This window comes from Aphanomyces astaci (assembly GCF_000520075.1).
Source record: "Aphanomyces astaci strain APO3 unplaced genomic scaffold supercont1.1, whole genome shotgun sequence".
Classification (NCBI taxonomy): domain Eukaryota; phylum Oomycota; class Saprolegniomycetes; order Saprolegniales; family Verrucalvaceae; genus Aphanomyces; species Aphanomyces astaci.
In genome coordinates, this window is record NW_009798264.1 from 635789 (window position 1) to 653022 (window position 17234).

Consider the following 17234-nt stretch of genomic DNA (forward strand, 5'->3'; position numbering starts at 1 on the left):
TCGTCCCAGCGTGGCCGAGCAACAGCTGACAAAAACATCACCTTGGTAATGAATCTCTTGGACTTGCAGGTGCGATGGGGTGGCTCTTCGCCAGGTGCAAGGTAGTAGGATCGCTTGACCCTGGTGGCGTAGAACCACTTTTCGTCCACGTGGACGCATTGCATCATGTCGTCAAACAAGTACACTGACGGGGACAGTGCATGGATGTGGTCCATGGCCCAACTCGTCCGCACGACTTTGTTGGCATCCGTCAGAGATGGACGCACGGAGCTGTTGTACTTGACGAAGATGCCGCGGCGGTAGTATGCATGCAGGGTTCTACGCGGCATCCCGAGTGCAGCAGCAATAGACCGAAACATGGTGCGGCTGGCCTTAGGAACAGCCTTCAGGCGATTCGCCACGTTCTCGTGCTTGAGGTTCCGACCTGAGTGGCCCTTTTTTCTGGACGACACGTCGGAACATGGTCGAAGTTTGTTGTCGAGGTCGACGTTGGCACGTTTCCACACTCGCTGCACAGTTCCACGATGTACACCAAAGTCCAATGCAATCTTATTTAGTGCACCACGGATCAACTTCTTGTTGTCCACCAAATGGGCCATGAGCTGCTGGAGAATTGCCTCCCGGTCGTTCTTGGTGAGGTCCTTCTTCTTGGCGCGCATCGTCGATCAAGTGTCAACTTTATGCCAAATCATACGGATAACGGATATCCGGATAAGTTTGTAAGGAAATCTCAAAAACGATGCACATCTTATACTGGATAAAGTGTACTTGACCCAATCCAATGGAGTTGATTTGATTGGATGAATTCTGGTGCGAAAGTGTTTCATTGGTGTTCATCAGTTCGTCCTCTATCCGTACATATCCTTGGATTCAAAATATTCGACTTTGATGCACTTCATTTTCAAGATATTCCGCTTGTTGCAAGAATTTACGGACAGAGGTAGTAATAGGTTCACAAGTTCTACGTAGTAATAGAATGTCCATTCATTCATTAACCAGAAAAAGCAAGGTGAAATAGGCAACTTATGCCGCGTAAGGTGAACCACCTTGCGAATTGCATACAGTAAATGTTCTGAAATTATGTAGTGTTTCAATTAACAGTAAATATATATTCAAGTTTGTATTGGAGATTCGGTACGAATTTCCGGACCCCCCTCAATCGAATCTCGCCAGCCGAACCGGGCCCAAATCTCTCCCATAGGTTAAAATTAATTCATGCGTATAATTGGATATAATAGTAACCAATCAAACAAGACAAAACACTCGACGTTTCATTTTGATTGTCATTCACAGCACAACTCGCGGATTTGAGACGGATGCAGGCAACAACACCACCAACTCTCACCGATTGCCCCTTCAAGAGCACGAGGTCATCTCAAAGCCCCCCTCCCTAGTCTCAGGAACCCCAACAGTCTCAACGAAATTGTACTAGATCCATTGATCAAGGATACTGTTGGCCAGCGAAACACATCCGCTGTAAAGTTAGCGCCGTACGTCTTCGGGGGTTCCACTTGGAGCGAAATCCAAACCAAGATCTTTAAGAAGTTCAAAACGAAGTGTCTTGGGCTTGCCGAACGCAACGACGATGGCGCATGGGCCGTATTGGACGACGACATTAACGAGTCACACTTTGGACGTATCTTTGCGTTGCGTTACGGGAGCCACACTAAGTAGCTGGAGGATGAGTCGAAAATGAACGAGTGGCTTGTTTCGATACGAAGCGCACGCATCTCGTTGTTGATTTACAAGTACGGGAACGAAGTCGCCACAAAGGATCAACTGGTTGACTTCACAACAAGTTGCGTCGCCCCAAGGAACCAAGATCGATCTGGTGCCCCAACGGAAGCCACTATTCAAGAGTATATGGCCAAGTTGTACACCAAATGGGATGACACATGAGAGGCTGCCTACCCTATCTGGCGGATTTGGGCCACCTATGTTGTGAAACCGCCGCTCTTGGCTTGAGAATCCCGAGTCCAGCTAAATGCCGCCTCAACACGTGCTTGCTCGGCTAAAACCAAGGATATCGGGGCATCAAGTTCGCATGGAATCGTTTCACCGTCATATTCGATCAGCATTGGACGTTGTGGATGCGTCCCTCGCCGAGCTGGACGATTTAGCTGGAGCTGTTGATATTGTCATGCATCGTTTGAAAATATTTCAGCGGGGACTAGCGAACAAAAGGGAAGTTCTTGTTTCAATGGAAACAGATCTAGCCCCAATACCACACGATGAGGTAGTTATGACTGAATTGAACGATATTGAAAATATCGACGACATGGATCATGACTACACCATGGATGACATGGAATAAAGCAATATCAAAGTTCTTCAGCACTGTTCGTTTGAATCATCTGCATCTTAACTGTAGTAGATCTAGGAGTAATTGTCACAAGACAAAACACTTGATTTCTAAATCACTGGTATCGATACTAACATCGCCCAGACGAACTTTACCATGTTGGAGGCCTTTGCATGGGTCAAAGCGACCGGTACTCAACCAACCGCAGTGTGCCAATACCTTGGACATGTTAAGGTACTTCATTTTGCTCATGATTCGCACCACAAACAAAATTAAGCTCTGCTCAGTTCGACATTCTGCATAATTGCACAGTTCGACATTCTGCATAATTGCACTGAAATGACTTCTTGAGATATCCAAAAAAGTACTCAATGGGGTTGTAAAACGGGCAATAGGCAGGAAGGAATATTGGCACAACGCCAATTTCTCGGAGGTACATCACAATCTCGGCATGGCAATGTATCTTGGCACCGTCCAGGATCCACACAGAGTTGCCACCAGGGTGCATCGCAACAAGGCCTGAATGAGCGAACAAAGTGCAGCACCGTACAAAGGTTGCTCGGTCAAAGGTTCCCTCAGTGTCATAGTAGTCCAGCAAACCGTCAGCTCCGATGAAACAAAGCAGTGACACACGGGGTTTGCGGTTAAATTCGCCCCGGAAAACAATCTTTTCACCCCGCATCGAGTACCCACGTTTGCTTAGTATGCCGCGATTATCGAAACTGATTTCATCAAGGAAGACAATGTTGCGCTGGCTCCAATGTATGCTGTCAACTTCTGCCACGAACCGGCAGATGTCTTGCTGATTGATTTGGATTGCTCGTCGCTCCAACACTTTCCAGGTCATTCCGTACTCGTGGATGATCGTCCAAACATGGGATATGCTGATGGACTGCTGAAACTTTCGAAGGAATTCCTCCTTGGCCTCGTCCAGAAACGACATGGCTGCCCTTGGTAGTACGCGATGAGCCAGTCCTTCTGGTACTGCTTAAATGTTCGTGTTTGGAGTGCATTCTTCCGACTGTAGGTTCCAGTGTCGTTGTAGCGTTGAACCCAGTTGGCGATGGTCTTCTCGTCTTTGTGATAGATCACGACCAAGCGGCTTTTCTTGATCCCCAAGAAGTAGCCATACAAGCAATGCATCACTGTGTTTGAGCTGGCGTGGCGGGCGACTACGGACTCGATCGCGCTCATGTGTCACTGTACGGAGAGGATTATGCTTGCGTTGATTGGTTATACATATTAGCCAATCAAAAGTGTTGGCGAGGTTTCGGATCGGTTTGAAGAACAGAGCGAAATCCGGAAATTCACGTCATATCGACAATATTGTTGATTTATATTTTCATGTGTCTGTCTGTTTTTGGAATTCACAAGGTAGTTTACCTTGCGAATTCAAAATTGTCCAATGTGTCCAATCAGATGCCGTGAAATCACGAAAATCGCTGCGCAGATTTATCACGCCCTGTTGCGACATACTGTACAGTGATGGAAGAAAGGTTAAGACACAAGATAATTACTTTCGTTCATACCGAAGGAAGTGAAGTGAGGCTCTGTGATTTTGGAATTGGTCCCAACAAACAGGTTAAAGAGGATATGCATACTCATTTGCGGCAGAAATGACGAGGACTTCCAGCTATATAAAAATTCTTAGTGTCAAACCTGGTATTCAGAATAGGACATTTCACAAAGAAAGAGTTTTGAAGGCTTAAACTTGCAGCAACACACCCTAGTATGGTGTCATTGCACCATTCGCCTCTACGACAGCTACGCAACGTCGTGACATCGACTCGACTTAAACTTGCAGCAACACACCCTAGTATGGTGTCATTGCACCATTGGCCTCTACGACAGCTACGCAACGTCGTGGCATCGACTCGACCAGTCGTTTCATGAGCCATACGTCCAGCTTTGCCCACTCCACCTTGATCGAGGCAGTCAGGTCTTCCACGCTATGGTATTGCTTGCCACCATGGTAGACACCGCGCACAAGCATTCCCCACAGGTTTTCGATCGGGTTGAGGTCCGGAGACAGGGCTGGATGGTCAAAAAGGGCGACATTTTCGCCTCTCAAAAAATCCATGGTCTTCTTCGACCGATGGATTGACGCGCCATCTTGCATGAAGTTGATTTCATCACCGTAGAGACAGTGAGCAAAGGGGACGAGATAGTCTTGAAGCGTCCAGATGTACTTGTCTGAGTCTTGGTTGCCTGCCAAGAACGCAAGCTCGCTCGCCCCGTCGCTCGAAAACGCCCCCCAGACCATCACACTTCTCCCTCCAAATTTGCGCGAGAAGTACGTTTCCTTCTCGTGGCGAATGTCACGCCAGTACGACTGCATACCTTCTGGGCCATCAAGGTTAAATTTCTTCTCATCCGACCATATAATGGTCGACCAGTTGGGGGGGAATTCAAGGTGCTTTTTGGCATGGGCAAGGCGAGTGCGAATGTGGTCATCCGTCAGCTTGGGGGTGACGTTACGCTTCACGTATTCGAACTGAATGCTTGCTTGGAGCATGTAGCGTACGTAGCGAGACGACACAGACAATTGAAGATCTTGAACAATCGATTTGGACGATGCACCTGGCTTACTCGCGGTCCTAAAAATGTGCCGAGTGTCATTTAACGTCAATTTCGACTTCCTTCCGTGCCCAAAACGCTTGCCATAGTTGTCAGGGTCCTTGAGGTAGTTCGAAATGGCCGTGCGGGAAACGCCAAGGCTCTTGGACATGAATATCACTGTTTCGCCGTTGGCCTTCCACACGACGATTTCACCGCGCTGAAACTCGTTGAGCTGAGGTCCACGGCCCATTTGACGTACGGGAGGTGTTGTGTAGAGCTGTTTAGAGGAAGTGGTTCAAATCGATGGTGATTATAAGCATTATTGCGTCCTCTAGAGGACGTTAACTGAAATGTCCTATCCTGACTTCCATACTGGAAATGCTTAGCCACCGTCTCTACCTCGCAATGTGGCAAAACAGCAACCGGCTCGTACTGTTATCTTGTCAACAGATGTTGACGCTGCGACAGAGCTATTTTTAGAGCCGAACAGCGCACAAAGACGCCAGTAAAGTCTAAATTGGGGTGTGTCTTAACCTTTCTTCCATCACTGTATTATAGTGTACTCGGTCCATGCGAACAGGTCTAGACTTCAGTAACATCACCACTTGCCTACTAAGGGCAACCCCACTGGTAAGACTGTAAAATACCGTTTTACAGTTCCTATATCTTGATTTTCGTCACCCCCAGCGGTAAAACGGTAAAAAATCCGCATAATGATCATATCCGGAAATGAACCTGAAGGCATTAGTTTGCCTTAGATGACGGTGATGATGTGGAATTCACTTGTGATATCCTTGACCACCTTCCCGCCCTATATAGTCAATAGTAGACCGCCATTCCAACCTGCACCTGGATAGTCAGGCTGAAGATGCTTGACTATGTTGGGACTGCTGTACTTCGGTCTCACAGTCAATTTACAGAATGGAGAGCAAAGCTCACCCACGCTTAAGTTGGTCAAGGTCGTTATACTGTAGGTATATGGACTCACCATGCACGATGCGGTTGAGAATGACGACTGTTCTAAGCAACGGGTTGATGGAAGTAAGGAAAATCAGTCATTCACACCTGAGAATTTGTGTTACTGCTCAGCGAAGGTTGTGCTTTGGTTGTGCTGCCGATGCACTCGACGAGTTTAGTGAAGTGTGAGGCACGAGCGCGATTTGCTCAAAGGAAAGTGATTATTAACTACATGACACCGATGATTGGACAAAAATATCCATTGATAACGTGTTATTGGCTCATTCGTGAAAACTGTATTTTACAGTCGCAACTGTAAATCTGGCCGATTTGCAGTCTTGCGGTAAAATTATACAGTTTCCTGTATTTTACAGTCGCCTGGTGGGGTGGTCAAAACTGTAAATAATCAGGATAGAACTGTAAAATACAGTAAGTTCTCGCTTAACGTTAAATCCGCAGCCACTAACTCCGCATTACTCACGTTTTGATTCAAAACATCCTGCTGAGAACACAAATTAAAAAACGAAGAACGAAAAAAGTTATATTATCATTTCGGCTATTATCGATGCGATGTATTCATCGGAATTTCGGTCATCACAATGCAAAAAACGATTCATATCACTAGTCTCGAGTCCATGGTTCTGCGCAAGCACATCCAGTTCGACTACTTCGTCATCTACGTTGTCATCACTACTTACGATGTTAGACGAAAAGTTGACTCCGATATCCGCCTTCGCAAACGCGTTCTTAATCGTTGACGATGACACATTTTCCCAGGCAGCTTTAATGTAGCTCGCTGCGTCTAGCACGTGAGCCGGACGACCATATTTGACACCCGCAGAGCCTGGAAGTTTGTTCTTGGCAGCTCGTTCAACGCTATCCTTGAAGACGTCGTCCAACTCATAGAATGAAATGACATCGCCCAGCAGTAGAAATTTGTAACGCTTCTTCAACGCGGCAATAATGCCAAGGTCACATGGTTGACGCCACGTGGTACAGTTCGGAGGTAAAAATACGACACGGACGTCATCCTCTTCGAAGGCCTCGAAGTGACCGGGCGCATTGTCCACAACAAGTAGTACTCGGTCTGATGTGGCAGCACGAACGGTCGGAACAAACACCGAATCAAACCACTCACGACAGATCGTTCTGTCAACCCAGGCCCGTTGCTGTTGAAGATACGGCGTTGGCCACTCGTTGCCAACTATGCAAGCTGGTCGCATGGCTCGACCGACAATGGCACAAGGAACTTTGATGGACCCGTCTGCGTTGCAACACACTATAACAGTCACTCGCTCCTTTGGCACCTTGCGCCCACGCGTCGATGCTATGTCTTCTTCCGGGGCCAAAAAGGAGTATCGAGGTAGAACGCAGAAGAAAAGGCCCGTTTCGTCCATATTGAAGACGCAGCTGCTGTTGTAGCCAACGACGACATCAGCCAAGGCGTCAAGCTTTGCCAGGAGTTCAGGATCGGTTTGGTCAACGTCAGCAGCTTCACCGTAAAGCGTGATAGACTTGACGTTGTACCGTTGGCATAACTACTGCATCCAACCCGGCGAACCACAAAGTCATCGGAAGAGATGCCAATCTCCTTGGCAATGGTCGTGGCCTTGACGTTTAGGATCGATGGAGGTACAGGTAGCTTTAGTTGGAGCATTTGTATTATCCACTTTAACAGCAGATCTTCGAGTTCTTTGTACGTCGCTTCCCTGAAACGATACCGTGTTGCCAAGACGTTTGCAAGGATACCATCGGGTCGTTGCAGTACTGTTGCTCGCTTCTTCCAGAGCTGCCGGATGGCAGACTCGTCCACGGCGTATGAACGGGCTATGGCTCGCACGGACCGTATGCGCGTACCAGCAAGTTCATCGAGTACGGACAAACGCTCGACTTCGGTAAGGCGTTCGCCTCCCCCACGAACCATCGCTGAAATGAACTCTGACCACCAATGCATGTTTGATGATACAGTAGTGTTGTATCTACAGCACCACTTCGTCCTGATTACTATCAGTAACGTTATTAATTTTTTTGTATTTTTATTCTAAATTGTAACTCCACTAACTCCGCACGTGTCATTCCAACCCTGTGCTGGCTGTGCGGAGTTAAGCGAGAACTTACTGTACTACTCTGGTATCAAATGATAGTTGGGTTTGTGTTCTTATTGGTGGGATTTTTCTAAATTTGCATATTCTGTACATCTGATTGATTGGTTGAATGGCGCAAGCTCCCTGCATCGATTGGCTCTGTTTTGAGCGTTCCAATTCGTTTTCACTCAAAAATTATGGCTGGTCAAAGTCGAAGTCGCAACTAAAATCCAACCACACATACCCGCCGAGAGCTCATTTATCAAATTAGACCGTCGTTGTCAATACAAGATACATTCGTAAGGCTCTATTGATGCCGTCTGCTACGCCACCGAGCTCTCTACCGTCAGCCGCTTCCTCTCGAGGACTAAGAACCCTTCAACACGAGGAGCGTGTCGCCATCTATTAATCGCTGCTACAAGTCAGCTCAAACGGTCGACTTCCACGTGGAGCCTTCGTACGCTCAAACCTACCAATGTCACTGGTCAACCATTACACGCTTGTGGGTGCGGGCTCGTGAGTCTCTACGCCAAGGTAGTCGGACCGCCGACGTCAGCTACAAAATTCGCTGTAAACCTCTCTAATTTAATATTTTCCCAGTATTTTCCATTTGTCACGAGTATTAAGTCTTACGAGATTGCATGTTAAGGTAATTCCGGCCGAAAAAGGACCCGCACGCACGACAAAATCAAGGCGGCAGTCCAAGGCGTGGACATGTATGCTCGACAGACCCTACGAGAGCTTGCAGCACACAGTGGTACCCCCAAGACCACCATCGTGCAGCGCATGAAGGACGAGAAGCAACTCCAAGCAAGATCAAGGTACGTCCGACCCCACTTGACCGACGCCAACACGGACGCACGGATGAAGCATGTCATGAACTTCCCCAACCTACGCCAAATGGGAACCAAGTTTTCGCCCATATGAATTCGTACATTCATGTCGACGAAAAGTGGTTCTTTTTGACGCAGGTGAACAGTTCTATGTTTACAAGGAAGAGGTCATCCCAACCAGCCGGGTCAAGTCGAAGCGGTTCATTACCCAAGTCATGGTTTTGGCGGCGGTGGCTTGAACCCGCTACGACTTTCACAACAAGGCGATGTTCCACGGCAAGATCGGTATATGGCCCTTCGTGGAGCGCCTACCTGCGCAGCGCAACAGCAAGAACAGAGCAAAGGGGACTATGCTTACCGTCCCTCAAAGCGTCACGGCGGACGTTTACCGCTCGATGATCTTTGACAAGGTCGTACCTGCAATCCAAGCAAAGATGCCAAGGCGTGATCAGACCGGAACGATCATGTTGTAACAAGACAATGTGAGCCCCCACAATTGCGTCACCACAAAAGTCGAGGCGTTCAAGGGATCGCCACCATTAACCAACCACCAAACAGCCCTGACATGAAAATTTTAGATTCAGGATATTTTAACAGTATTCAAAGTCTTCAGAGTCAAAAGTGTACTCGAACAGTCGAGGAGCTTATTGATGCTGTAGAAAGCTCATTTTATGAGCAGCCTTGTGATACACTTTCGAAAACCATTATTACTTTGCAAAAGGTGATTGAGAAGACACTTGAAAGATTGGGTACAAACGATTACAAGCTCCCGCATTTGAGTTAGGATGCTTCCATAAAGGACTTGACTTCTTCAATGTCAAGTGTGATCAACTTATCTACGACCGTGCTGTCGATCACTTGAGCGGACTTTGAATTCTCTAAAAACAGGACTCCACGCGCAAGAAGCACATGGACGAGCTGCATGAAGCGATGGAACAGCTGCACCGCGAAGTGGCTGTGACAAGCGCCAAGAAGCGACGCCAAGCCCGCGACCGCCAAGCCAAGTCCATGGCCGTCCAGGTGCAGAAGTATGTGATCGGCGACGTTGTCCTCGTTGGCCAAGTTCCCGCCAAGGCAACAAATTGTCCCTGCACTGGCGCGGCCCAAGCAAGATCGTCCGAGTCGAGACTGACTATGTCATGGAGACCCAGCAGTTGGTGCATCCTTACGAGTTGTCCCTCCACCACGCCTGCCGACCCAAGATGTATTGCGAAGGCGGCCGCGATGTGACCGAAGACCTAGCCGACCATATTGCCTTTGGCAATGAAGGGTTCCATGTGGCCAAGCTCGGCGACGTCCGAGTAGAAAACCGCGAATACCAAGCCCTCGTCTACTGGTTTGGCCTCGATGAAGACGAAGCCTCATGGAAGCCCGTTCGCTCCCTCTATGGAGACATCTCCATCGTTTTCCGCCGCTGGGTTCACCAACATGAAGACCAAGAAGAAGTGAAGCAAATGGCCACTGAACTCGAGAAGACCCTCGGACACCCCCTTTAGGGGGAAGTGTTATGCATGGCGCTGCAGAAAGACCTATGAGCCTTTTTAGAGGTCGGCTCATGGTCTCATGATCGGTAAGGCCGTTAGTCTGCATTATGTGCAGCAGGCCGCCATTCGTCGTGCGGTTGAAAGATGTGCATTGTTGGCGCATTTTCATTGGACGAAATGATTAGACTTAAAATAGACCAGAAAAAGTAATGCGTAGTAAGAGACCTCAGTTTGCAATTTACATTCTACGGAATTCGTAGGCCAGAACTTGACTTTTGTATGCAATCGTAGGCGCACACCCCTACGATTTCGCCATTTCACATTTCGAAATCCTCCACCTCGTTTTTTTTCCAAGTTATATACGAATTTGTAGCAAACATAAAATTTCGCAGTTCATTTGTGAATTGACGAAATCGTAGGGAGCTGGTCCTACGATTTTCATATCCAATGAGATCTCAAGAAAATCACAAATTGCCAATCCTCCTCTATCGCACACGTCACATCCCAAAAGGGAGTGTGAGGCTTCCTAATGGTAATGCCATTGATAGCACTAGGTATGTCACATTAGCAGTGCGCAAGTTGTGCTGCGTTGTGTACGTAGTAGGAAGGAGCGATCGTTATGGAAGAGTTATAGTGATACTAGTATGTTGATAATCGAGCTGGACGCGTTTGCGAATATCAAGACATTATGGAAATTCTTACTAGTATGTGGGCCATAAGCACACAAGAGAAATAAGTATATCTCTGTTATGAAGCAAGTATTGAACTATTTACGGGTCAAGTTGTTGACAGTGGCCTATCTACATTTCTCCAATTCAAGTGCACACAACTGCATAAATTCTACTTCAGGAGTGTCGTTAATATCACGTGGTTGGATGTTTACCTTTGAGGACCTTGACGTACTAGTATGTAGTATGTACTTCGAAGTATGGCATTACATTACTCCATGCAGAGGCACGTTGGAGTCGTCCGACGGTAGCTGATGCCTTTCAACGGGCAAGGTCGTGGTGACGGAATGGATGCTTACTACAGTCAACGTTGATGTCGAAACTACTAACATAGTACATGACTATGATACTATTCCATCGACGTATAATTGCACTCGTATCATGCAGCCTGCCTTGCCAAGGACTATCCTCAATAGTGTTTCGTGATGGGCACGGATTTGTGATTGAATTATCCAATCACTGTACACGAGTGTTTTGATGGTTAAATATGAAATCGTAGGCAATCTCTCTATTAATACATACGAATTCCATAAATAAGTCAGTTAATTCGGCCTCCGCAAGAGGTCCCCGTCCGGATAACGACGGGAGCGAAAACAGACGGCACCCGAGCCCAGCACATCCACCAGAGCGCCCACTACGCCAAGAACCACCACTACCTATGCTTCGACAAGACGAGGACCAAGTCATACTGCATGACCATCGCCAGGCTCAAGCGTGCGGATAGGAGCAAGGTATTGCATTCTACCGGTAGTACTGTAGCTCACAATCCAATAGCTGCAGCCTACAGGTAGCAATGTAGCAAAGCGAATAACACGATCCTATTGGCCAGTTATTTTCACTTTTCCATCATATAATTGGACAGAAATTTGGTAAGCCAGGCTGCCTTTCGAATTCATCAAAAAGATGCGTTTAGAGGAATTTAAATTATTCCATACAAAGATGAAGCTTCATTCAATAAAATTTGAACTATTTCAGATCGATATATGGAATTCGTAAGGCAGCTCACCTTGCAAGCCTACAAACTGTAAAACCTACTGTTTCACCGTACGAATTCTGTATTATGTTCTTGATCCCATGTGCTATATATAAATCAATTAACCGATTGGCTCTTAGGGGCCGTGTCGTTGAAAAGCACACGGATCGCCTTTACAGCAAGCTATAAATCCATCAGAATATTATTCGCGTAGATAATCGAAATTAGATCGTAGCCAATCAGCGACAAGTAATATGGGATTGACCAATTGGAGTGGGGAGATAGGTGGAGGAAGGGGCCCGGGCCAATCGGTTTGCACTCATGCTTGTGTTCTCCCAATGAGTGAAAGAAGTAGGAAGCATAGCCCGAGGACGACGGTGGACTGGTTGGGGCCATGGTTTTGATTAATGAATGGTTATTCTCCTGATTCACAGTCTATTAAAACCCACCCCTGTTAATGGCTCTGGGGGGGTCACCCTCAGACCTCTCATGTCCATGTATCGTTTGTGTTTGAGTATCCAAATTGCTTAGGTCATGGGGGTAGTAAGTCTCATTGAAACTCTACGTTATTGTGGTACGCCGTTGGACGAGGTTCGCTGCAGTGTACTTCATTTCCGCCCCAACATCGGCACGCTGTTCATCCTTCTGTCCATGTTTATGGCGTTTGGGTACGTCTTGGCTGCGAGTGCGTCGGACGTGATGGTGGTCGAGTACGCCCAGCGAGTACCTGTTGGAATCCGTGACCGCATCTAGAATCCAGACCGCCATCTACGTCATGCGCTCGCTCGCTGGCATCCTCGCGTACTGGTGACTGCGTTCTCGCTTGGTGTAACAGACCCACAGGCGGTGATGACGTACCCGAACGTAGAAAACAAGAATAGCACGACGAACAGCGTGCTTTGGTTGAGGGGGGCGTCCAGGTTGAAGTGCTGGAGGTCGGCCGTCGGGACCATTTTCCAGCGGCGTCCACAATACTTGGTCTTTTCGCGGTTGAAGAACAGCTCGCCAACGACGAAACGTCATGATAATCAGACAGCTCGTCGCGATGGCCCGTCCGATCAACATCCACGGCTTGTGCTGGCAGTCGAAGATAGGGTTTGCCTTTGGGGGATGCAGCAATAACAACCAACTCCAACGACTCCAATTTGCACGCGCACACGAAATGTACACTGACATGACGTCATCCCCGTACGTCGGTGGTGTCTGTCGCTCTTTAGGTCGTTCTGGGACACCGTGAAAAACCAGGCGACGTCCTTGTAGACAATGCCGTCAAACGGGCTCATCGTGATCAGGCCAGGCCGTACGAGGCGCCGCCACTTCCACCGCCACAAACGTGGCCAGCGGGGACGTTGTCGGCCAGAGCCATGCCTTTACAGTACAGTACCCCTGGTTGCGCACGACGTCCCTGAGTCGCCTTCAAGCAGTACTTGACTTCGAAAGATGACACGCCCGTCGACGAGGATCACGTTGGTGGTGCCCACGAGATTGCTCACCGCTCATTTCACTACAGCTCCCATCAAGCCACCATGAACCAGAATTCCAGAGTAACGACTCGCTGTCTAGCATCTAGGGTGACTTGTTAAATACAGTAAAACAAGTGCCCAAGGATGCTAGCCATCGAATTGTTGATGATGGGTTCGACCCCCGACCAGTACGTAGCCACGTGATTACTACTTTATACCGTAACACAAAGCTTAGATGTTGATCGCCTCATTCATGGATCAATATTGGAACCGCCAGGACAACACGAGATATGCAATGCACATTTTACGCTACTTTAAAATGCAAGACATCTTTCTCTACTTGAGGGGGCACTTGCCCGTGTTGGGGTCCAACACTCCGTTGCCCCCTGCGATGCGGTAGCACTTGGTGGAGGGGAAGATGGACATGATGTTGCTGGACACGGCGAACGACACGCAGAAGAAAAACACGGACACGAGAATGAACCCTGCCACTTTGCTCTTACCACCGCGCGCCTTCAGGGCCTTCACTTCTGCCTTTTGTGGAGGCAGCAAGAACAGCCAAATCAACGACGCGGCCTTGGCCCCGTACGAAACAAAGTACACGTACGTGACATCCCACCGCACTTCGAGCGTGTCGGACTTGACATCATTCTGACTTACTTTGAAGTACGAGTTGACGTACTTGTAAATGATGCTGGCAAAGGGGCCCGAGAGGTTGCTCACAGTGGTGATCAGGCCGTACGTGGCGCCTTCGTTGCCCTTGTCGGCGATTTCCACGGCCACATACGTGGCCACGATAAAGCGGAGACCATGGGGAAATTCCTCGGCCAACCCCACTCCATTGAAGAACCACTGGTTACGCACGACGTCCCAGATGGTGAAAAACACGACAAAGCCGTCGACGGCGACCATTCCGAGTGTACCAGCGGCGATGGTCCAGCGCCAATTCCAGTGAAGCCCCCATTTGCCCACGATCACCAAAACAGAAGCAAAAACCATATTACCAAAGACGTCCGAGAGCGCATCGTTGAGAGGTTCGACCCCCGCCCAGTACGTCTGAATTGGTAACGTCGCAGTGGTTTTGACGCCATTGAACACGTTGCTGAGGAATCGGAACAAACAAACTTGCCACAACACGCGACTCTGGAGAGATTCCCAAAACTTGCCCCACCATAGGGAGAAGGACACAGGCTCAGACTTCTTCTCCACAAGAACAAATATCGTCGAGAGCACCACCAGAACACACGGCACCAAGGCAATGCCGTACGGAGCATTCGGCGACAATGCAAACGAAAATGACCCGCCGTAGTTGGGGCCGTTCAGCCCGAACGCACTCACACAGTAAGAGAGGATGCCAGCAATCGTTCGCACGGTGTAGATAGCGGTCTGGATGCGGCCGCGGATGGCAGCGGGTTCACGCTGGGCGTACTCGACCACCATTGCGTCCGACGCACTCGCAGCCAAGACGTACCCAAACGCGATAAACATGGACAGAAGGATGAACAGCGTGCCGTTGTCGGGGGCGGAGAAGTTGAAGTACTGCAGCTCGGGCTCTGGCACCTCTTCCAAAGGCGTAGCGCAATACTTGGTCTTTTCGCGGTTGCAAAATGGCTCGCCGAACGGCGTAAACGCCATCACACTCAGACAGGCCATCGTGATGGCCCACCCGATCAAAATCCACGACTTGCGACGATAGCCATAGATGGGGACGCAATCCGACAACAGGCCAAAGAAGACCTTGAACGACCACCCAATCACAATCAACACCCTGTACGATGACGTTTGGTAACCCTCCAAGTTGAGGTAGACGTTGAAGATGGGGTAACGGAGCGCGGGGATTATGTTGTAGATGATCCCGATGGCGCCGTACTGTATGAACAGGGCATACGCTTCGCGGGAGAACAAGTTCAGCGCACCCCCTTCAGCCAGCGCCCCGTCTTCCAGGTCCTTGGGTGATTTCGCTTCGACGTACCCATCATCGTCTTTGGCCGTGTTCGAGTGGACGTACGACAGGCGTTCCTCCAAGTCCGCCGGCTCCTTGTTACCGTGGCTTGCCATGGCAGCCGTGAAATTGAAAATGAATTGATTGTTGTGCCTCCAGGGATCGATCGATTCCTTGAACGTCACAGGGTAGATCATTCGTGTTAGACAGTCAGCCGTGTAGCGAATAATCACAAACGAGGAGGGTAGAAAACCGTAAGGTTAACGTTATCGATGTAGCGAATAATCACAAACAAGAAGGGTAGCAAATCGCAAGGTTAAACGTTATCGGAAGTATGTCGGGGATATTCTCCAGAAATATCTGTCTCAAAAGCTTGGAATTGCAAGAGGCCAGGACCGATCAAGGTGGTCCATCGTGTGTTGCTGTTGAAGGAATACTACCTACTGTAGTAGTAGGAAGAGTGTAGGAAGAAAAATGCGACAGATGGAAGCTACTTCGAGATACTACATACTCCAGAGTAGTAACGTTATGAGATAATGTTCAGAAAATCTGGATACGTTCATTCACTGTCAGCCCAGACTGAAAACCGTTCACTGTCAAGCAAAATGTCTTCCCGTAACCCTGTAACCCCGGGACTTCATCCTACCCCCGCGTGCACATAGCCAAGATGGGAAGTATAATCCCCTCATTAAAAACTGTTCCACTGTTGTTGTGATCCGAAAACCGTTTCACTGTCAATGAGGGAGTTAATACATCCGGATACACCATTTCGCCAGTAGCCCTGTAACCTGGGACTCCGTCCTACCCCCAGTGAGGACATACGATACTAAATCTCCGGGGTTAAGTGTATCTCAGTGGTTAGCGATTGCTAACCACTAGCGATCTAGTAAGAGGTGAGGGGGTCTGATCATTTACAGTTTCTTAATAACCTCATTGAAACAGTATTTCGGGTCAAACAACAGTGGGACTGTTTTATTGACAGAATTGTACAGATGGGAAGGATGGCGAGGATTACCAGTACTGTACAGTCATTTGTCATACCGGTAGTTATACAGTGGTATGTAATTGTGAGGACGAATGCATCGTCCAACCGATTTGTGTCCTCGGTAGTCGTCGATGGGTAACGTGTCCTCGGTAGTCGTCGATGGGTAACCTGCCTGCCAAAATCGGACTCAAGCGGAAAAACGCGAAGGAAATATGGAAAATCGGACTAACCCATTGAATGTGTGTCGTTTGGTGGTAATTCTGAGGCAACCAGCTGTGGATACAGTGGTATTTGGGATGAACGGACACAATTTGATGAGTAAAACAGAACATTAAGGAAATGATGGTGGGATGGGATAATCTCGACGAGACACTTCAAGTGTCTAAGTGAGTTCAGAGCAACCCTGCGACGTGACAAAAACGTGAGTCATCCATACAATTTGAGGTTTTGAGCATGATATTCATAGATTTATTCGACATAACTCAAAAACTATCCACAATTTCATTTTTGGACATAAAATTCAAATTATTCGATATTTTACTCAAAACCTATACGAGTAGGTCACTGTCAAAACTGTGGGGCTTGCGATGGGAAGCACGGCAAGGGCATGCGACGTTGCTTATCGAATCCACGTAGCCCAAGTGATAATGAACATGGAGTGCAATGACCATTAAAGGAGGTGATATGGACATGCATTTTACTAGTATATACTCACGTCCATTACCATCACCGTTCACAGTCAATTTGGATGAGGAACTCATATTGTACAAAACTGTTGTATAAACTCTACTACAGGACATATGCACCGAGAACGACGCCAAGGAACTCCGTAACGCCAGCGACTGGCGTAAACACCACTGGCAACTGCAGCATGTGGTGGCGACCATCACAGTTACGGCGTGTGTCCTGCGGTACTCAACTAGG

The 17234-nt window shown here is 48.2% G+C and overlaps 6 protein-coding genes across 6 annotated transcripts in view; 2 read left to right on the top strand and 4 right to left on the bottom strand.

Annotated features, from left to right (window-relative positions):
- H257_00231 (hypothetical protein) overlaps window positions 1-659 on the bottom strand; it is a gene marked incomplete at both ends in the record, with an annotated part of 2258 nt that extends 1599 nt beyond the window's left edge. Inside the window, one exon of the mRNA XM_009822810.1 lies at window positions 42-659. Within this exon, the coding sequence (XP_009821112.1) occupies window positions 42-659 (618 nt within the window). The remainder of the gene's footprint in view (window positions 1-41) is intronic.
- Window positions 660-1025: 366 nt separating this feature from the next.
- H257_00232 (hypothetical protein) lies at window positions 1026-1674 on the top strand (the record flags this gene model as incomplete). Its single annotated transcript, XM_009822811.1, has 2 exons — window positions 1026-1032; window positions 1433-1674. 2 exons carry the CDS (start codon window positions 1026-1028, stop codon window positions 1672-1674), a joined length of 249 nt encoding a protein of 82 aa, XP_009821113.1.
- Window positions 1675-5615: 3941 nt separating this feature from the next.
- Window positions 5616-7742, bottom strand: H257_00233 (hypothetical protein; the record flags this gene model as incomplete). Its single annotated transcript, XM_009822812.1, has 3 exons — window positions 5616-5672; window positions 6517-6717; window positions 7371-7742. The coding sequence occupies 3 exons, from the start codon at window positions 7740-7742 to the stop codon at window positions 5616-5618; spliced, it is 630 nt and encodes a 209-aa protein (XP_009821114.1).
- A 635-nt stretch (window positions 7743-8377) lies between these two features.
- On the top strand, window positions 8378-8829 carry H257_00234 (hypothetical protein; the record flags this gene model as incomplete). Its single annotated transcript, XM_009822813.1, has 2 exons — window positions 8378-8418; window positions 8571-8829. 2 exons carry the CDS (start codon window positions 8378-8380, stop codon window positions 8827-8829), a joined length of 300 nt encoding a protein of 99 aa, XP_009821115.1.
- Window positions 8830-12481: 3652 nt separating this feature from the next.
- Window positions 12482-12873, bottom strand: H257_00235 (hypothetical protein; the record flags this gene model as incomplete). Its single annotated transcript, XM_009822814.1, has 2 exons — window positions 12482-12669; window positions 12726-12873. 2 exons carry the CDS (start codon window positions 12871-12873, stop codon window positions 12482-12484), a joined length of 336 nt encoding a protein of 111 aa, XP_009821116.1.
- An 846-nt stretch (window positions 12874-13719) lies between these two features.
- H257_00236 (hypothetical protein) lies at window positions 13720-15441 on the bottom strand (the record flags this gene model as incomplete). Its single annotated transcript, XM_009822815.1, has 1 exon — window positions 13720-15441. One exon carries the CDS (start codon window positions 15439-15441, stop codon window positions 13720-13722), a length of 1722 nt encoding a protein of 573 aa, XP_009821117.1.
- Window positions 15442-17234: the final 1793 nt, after the last annotated feature.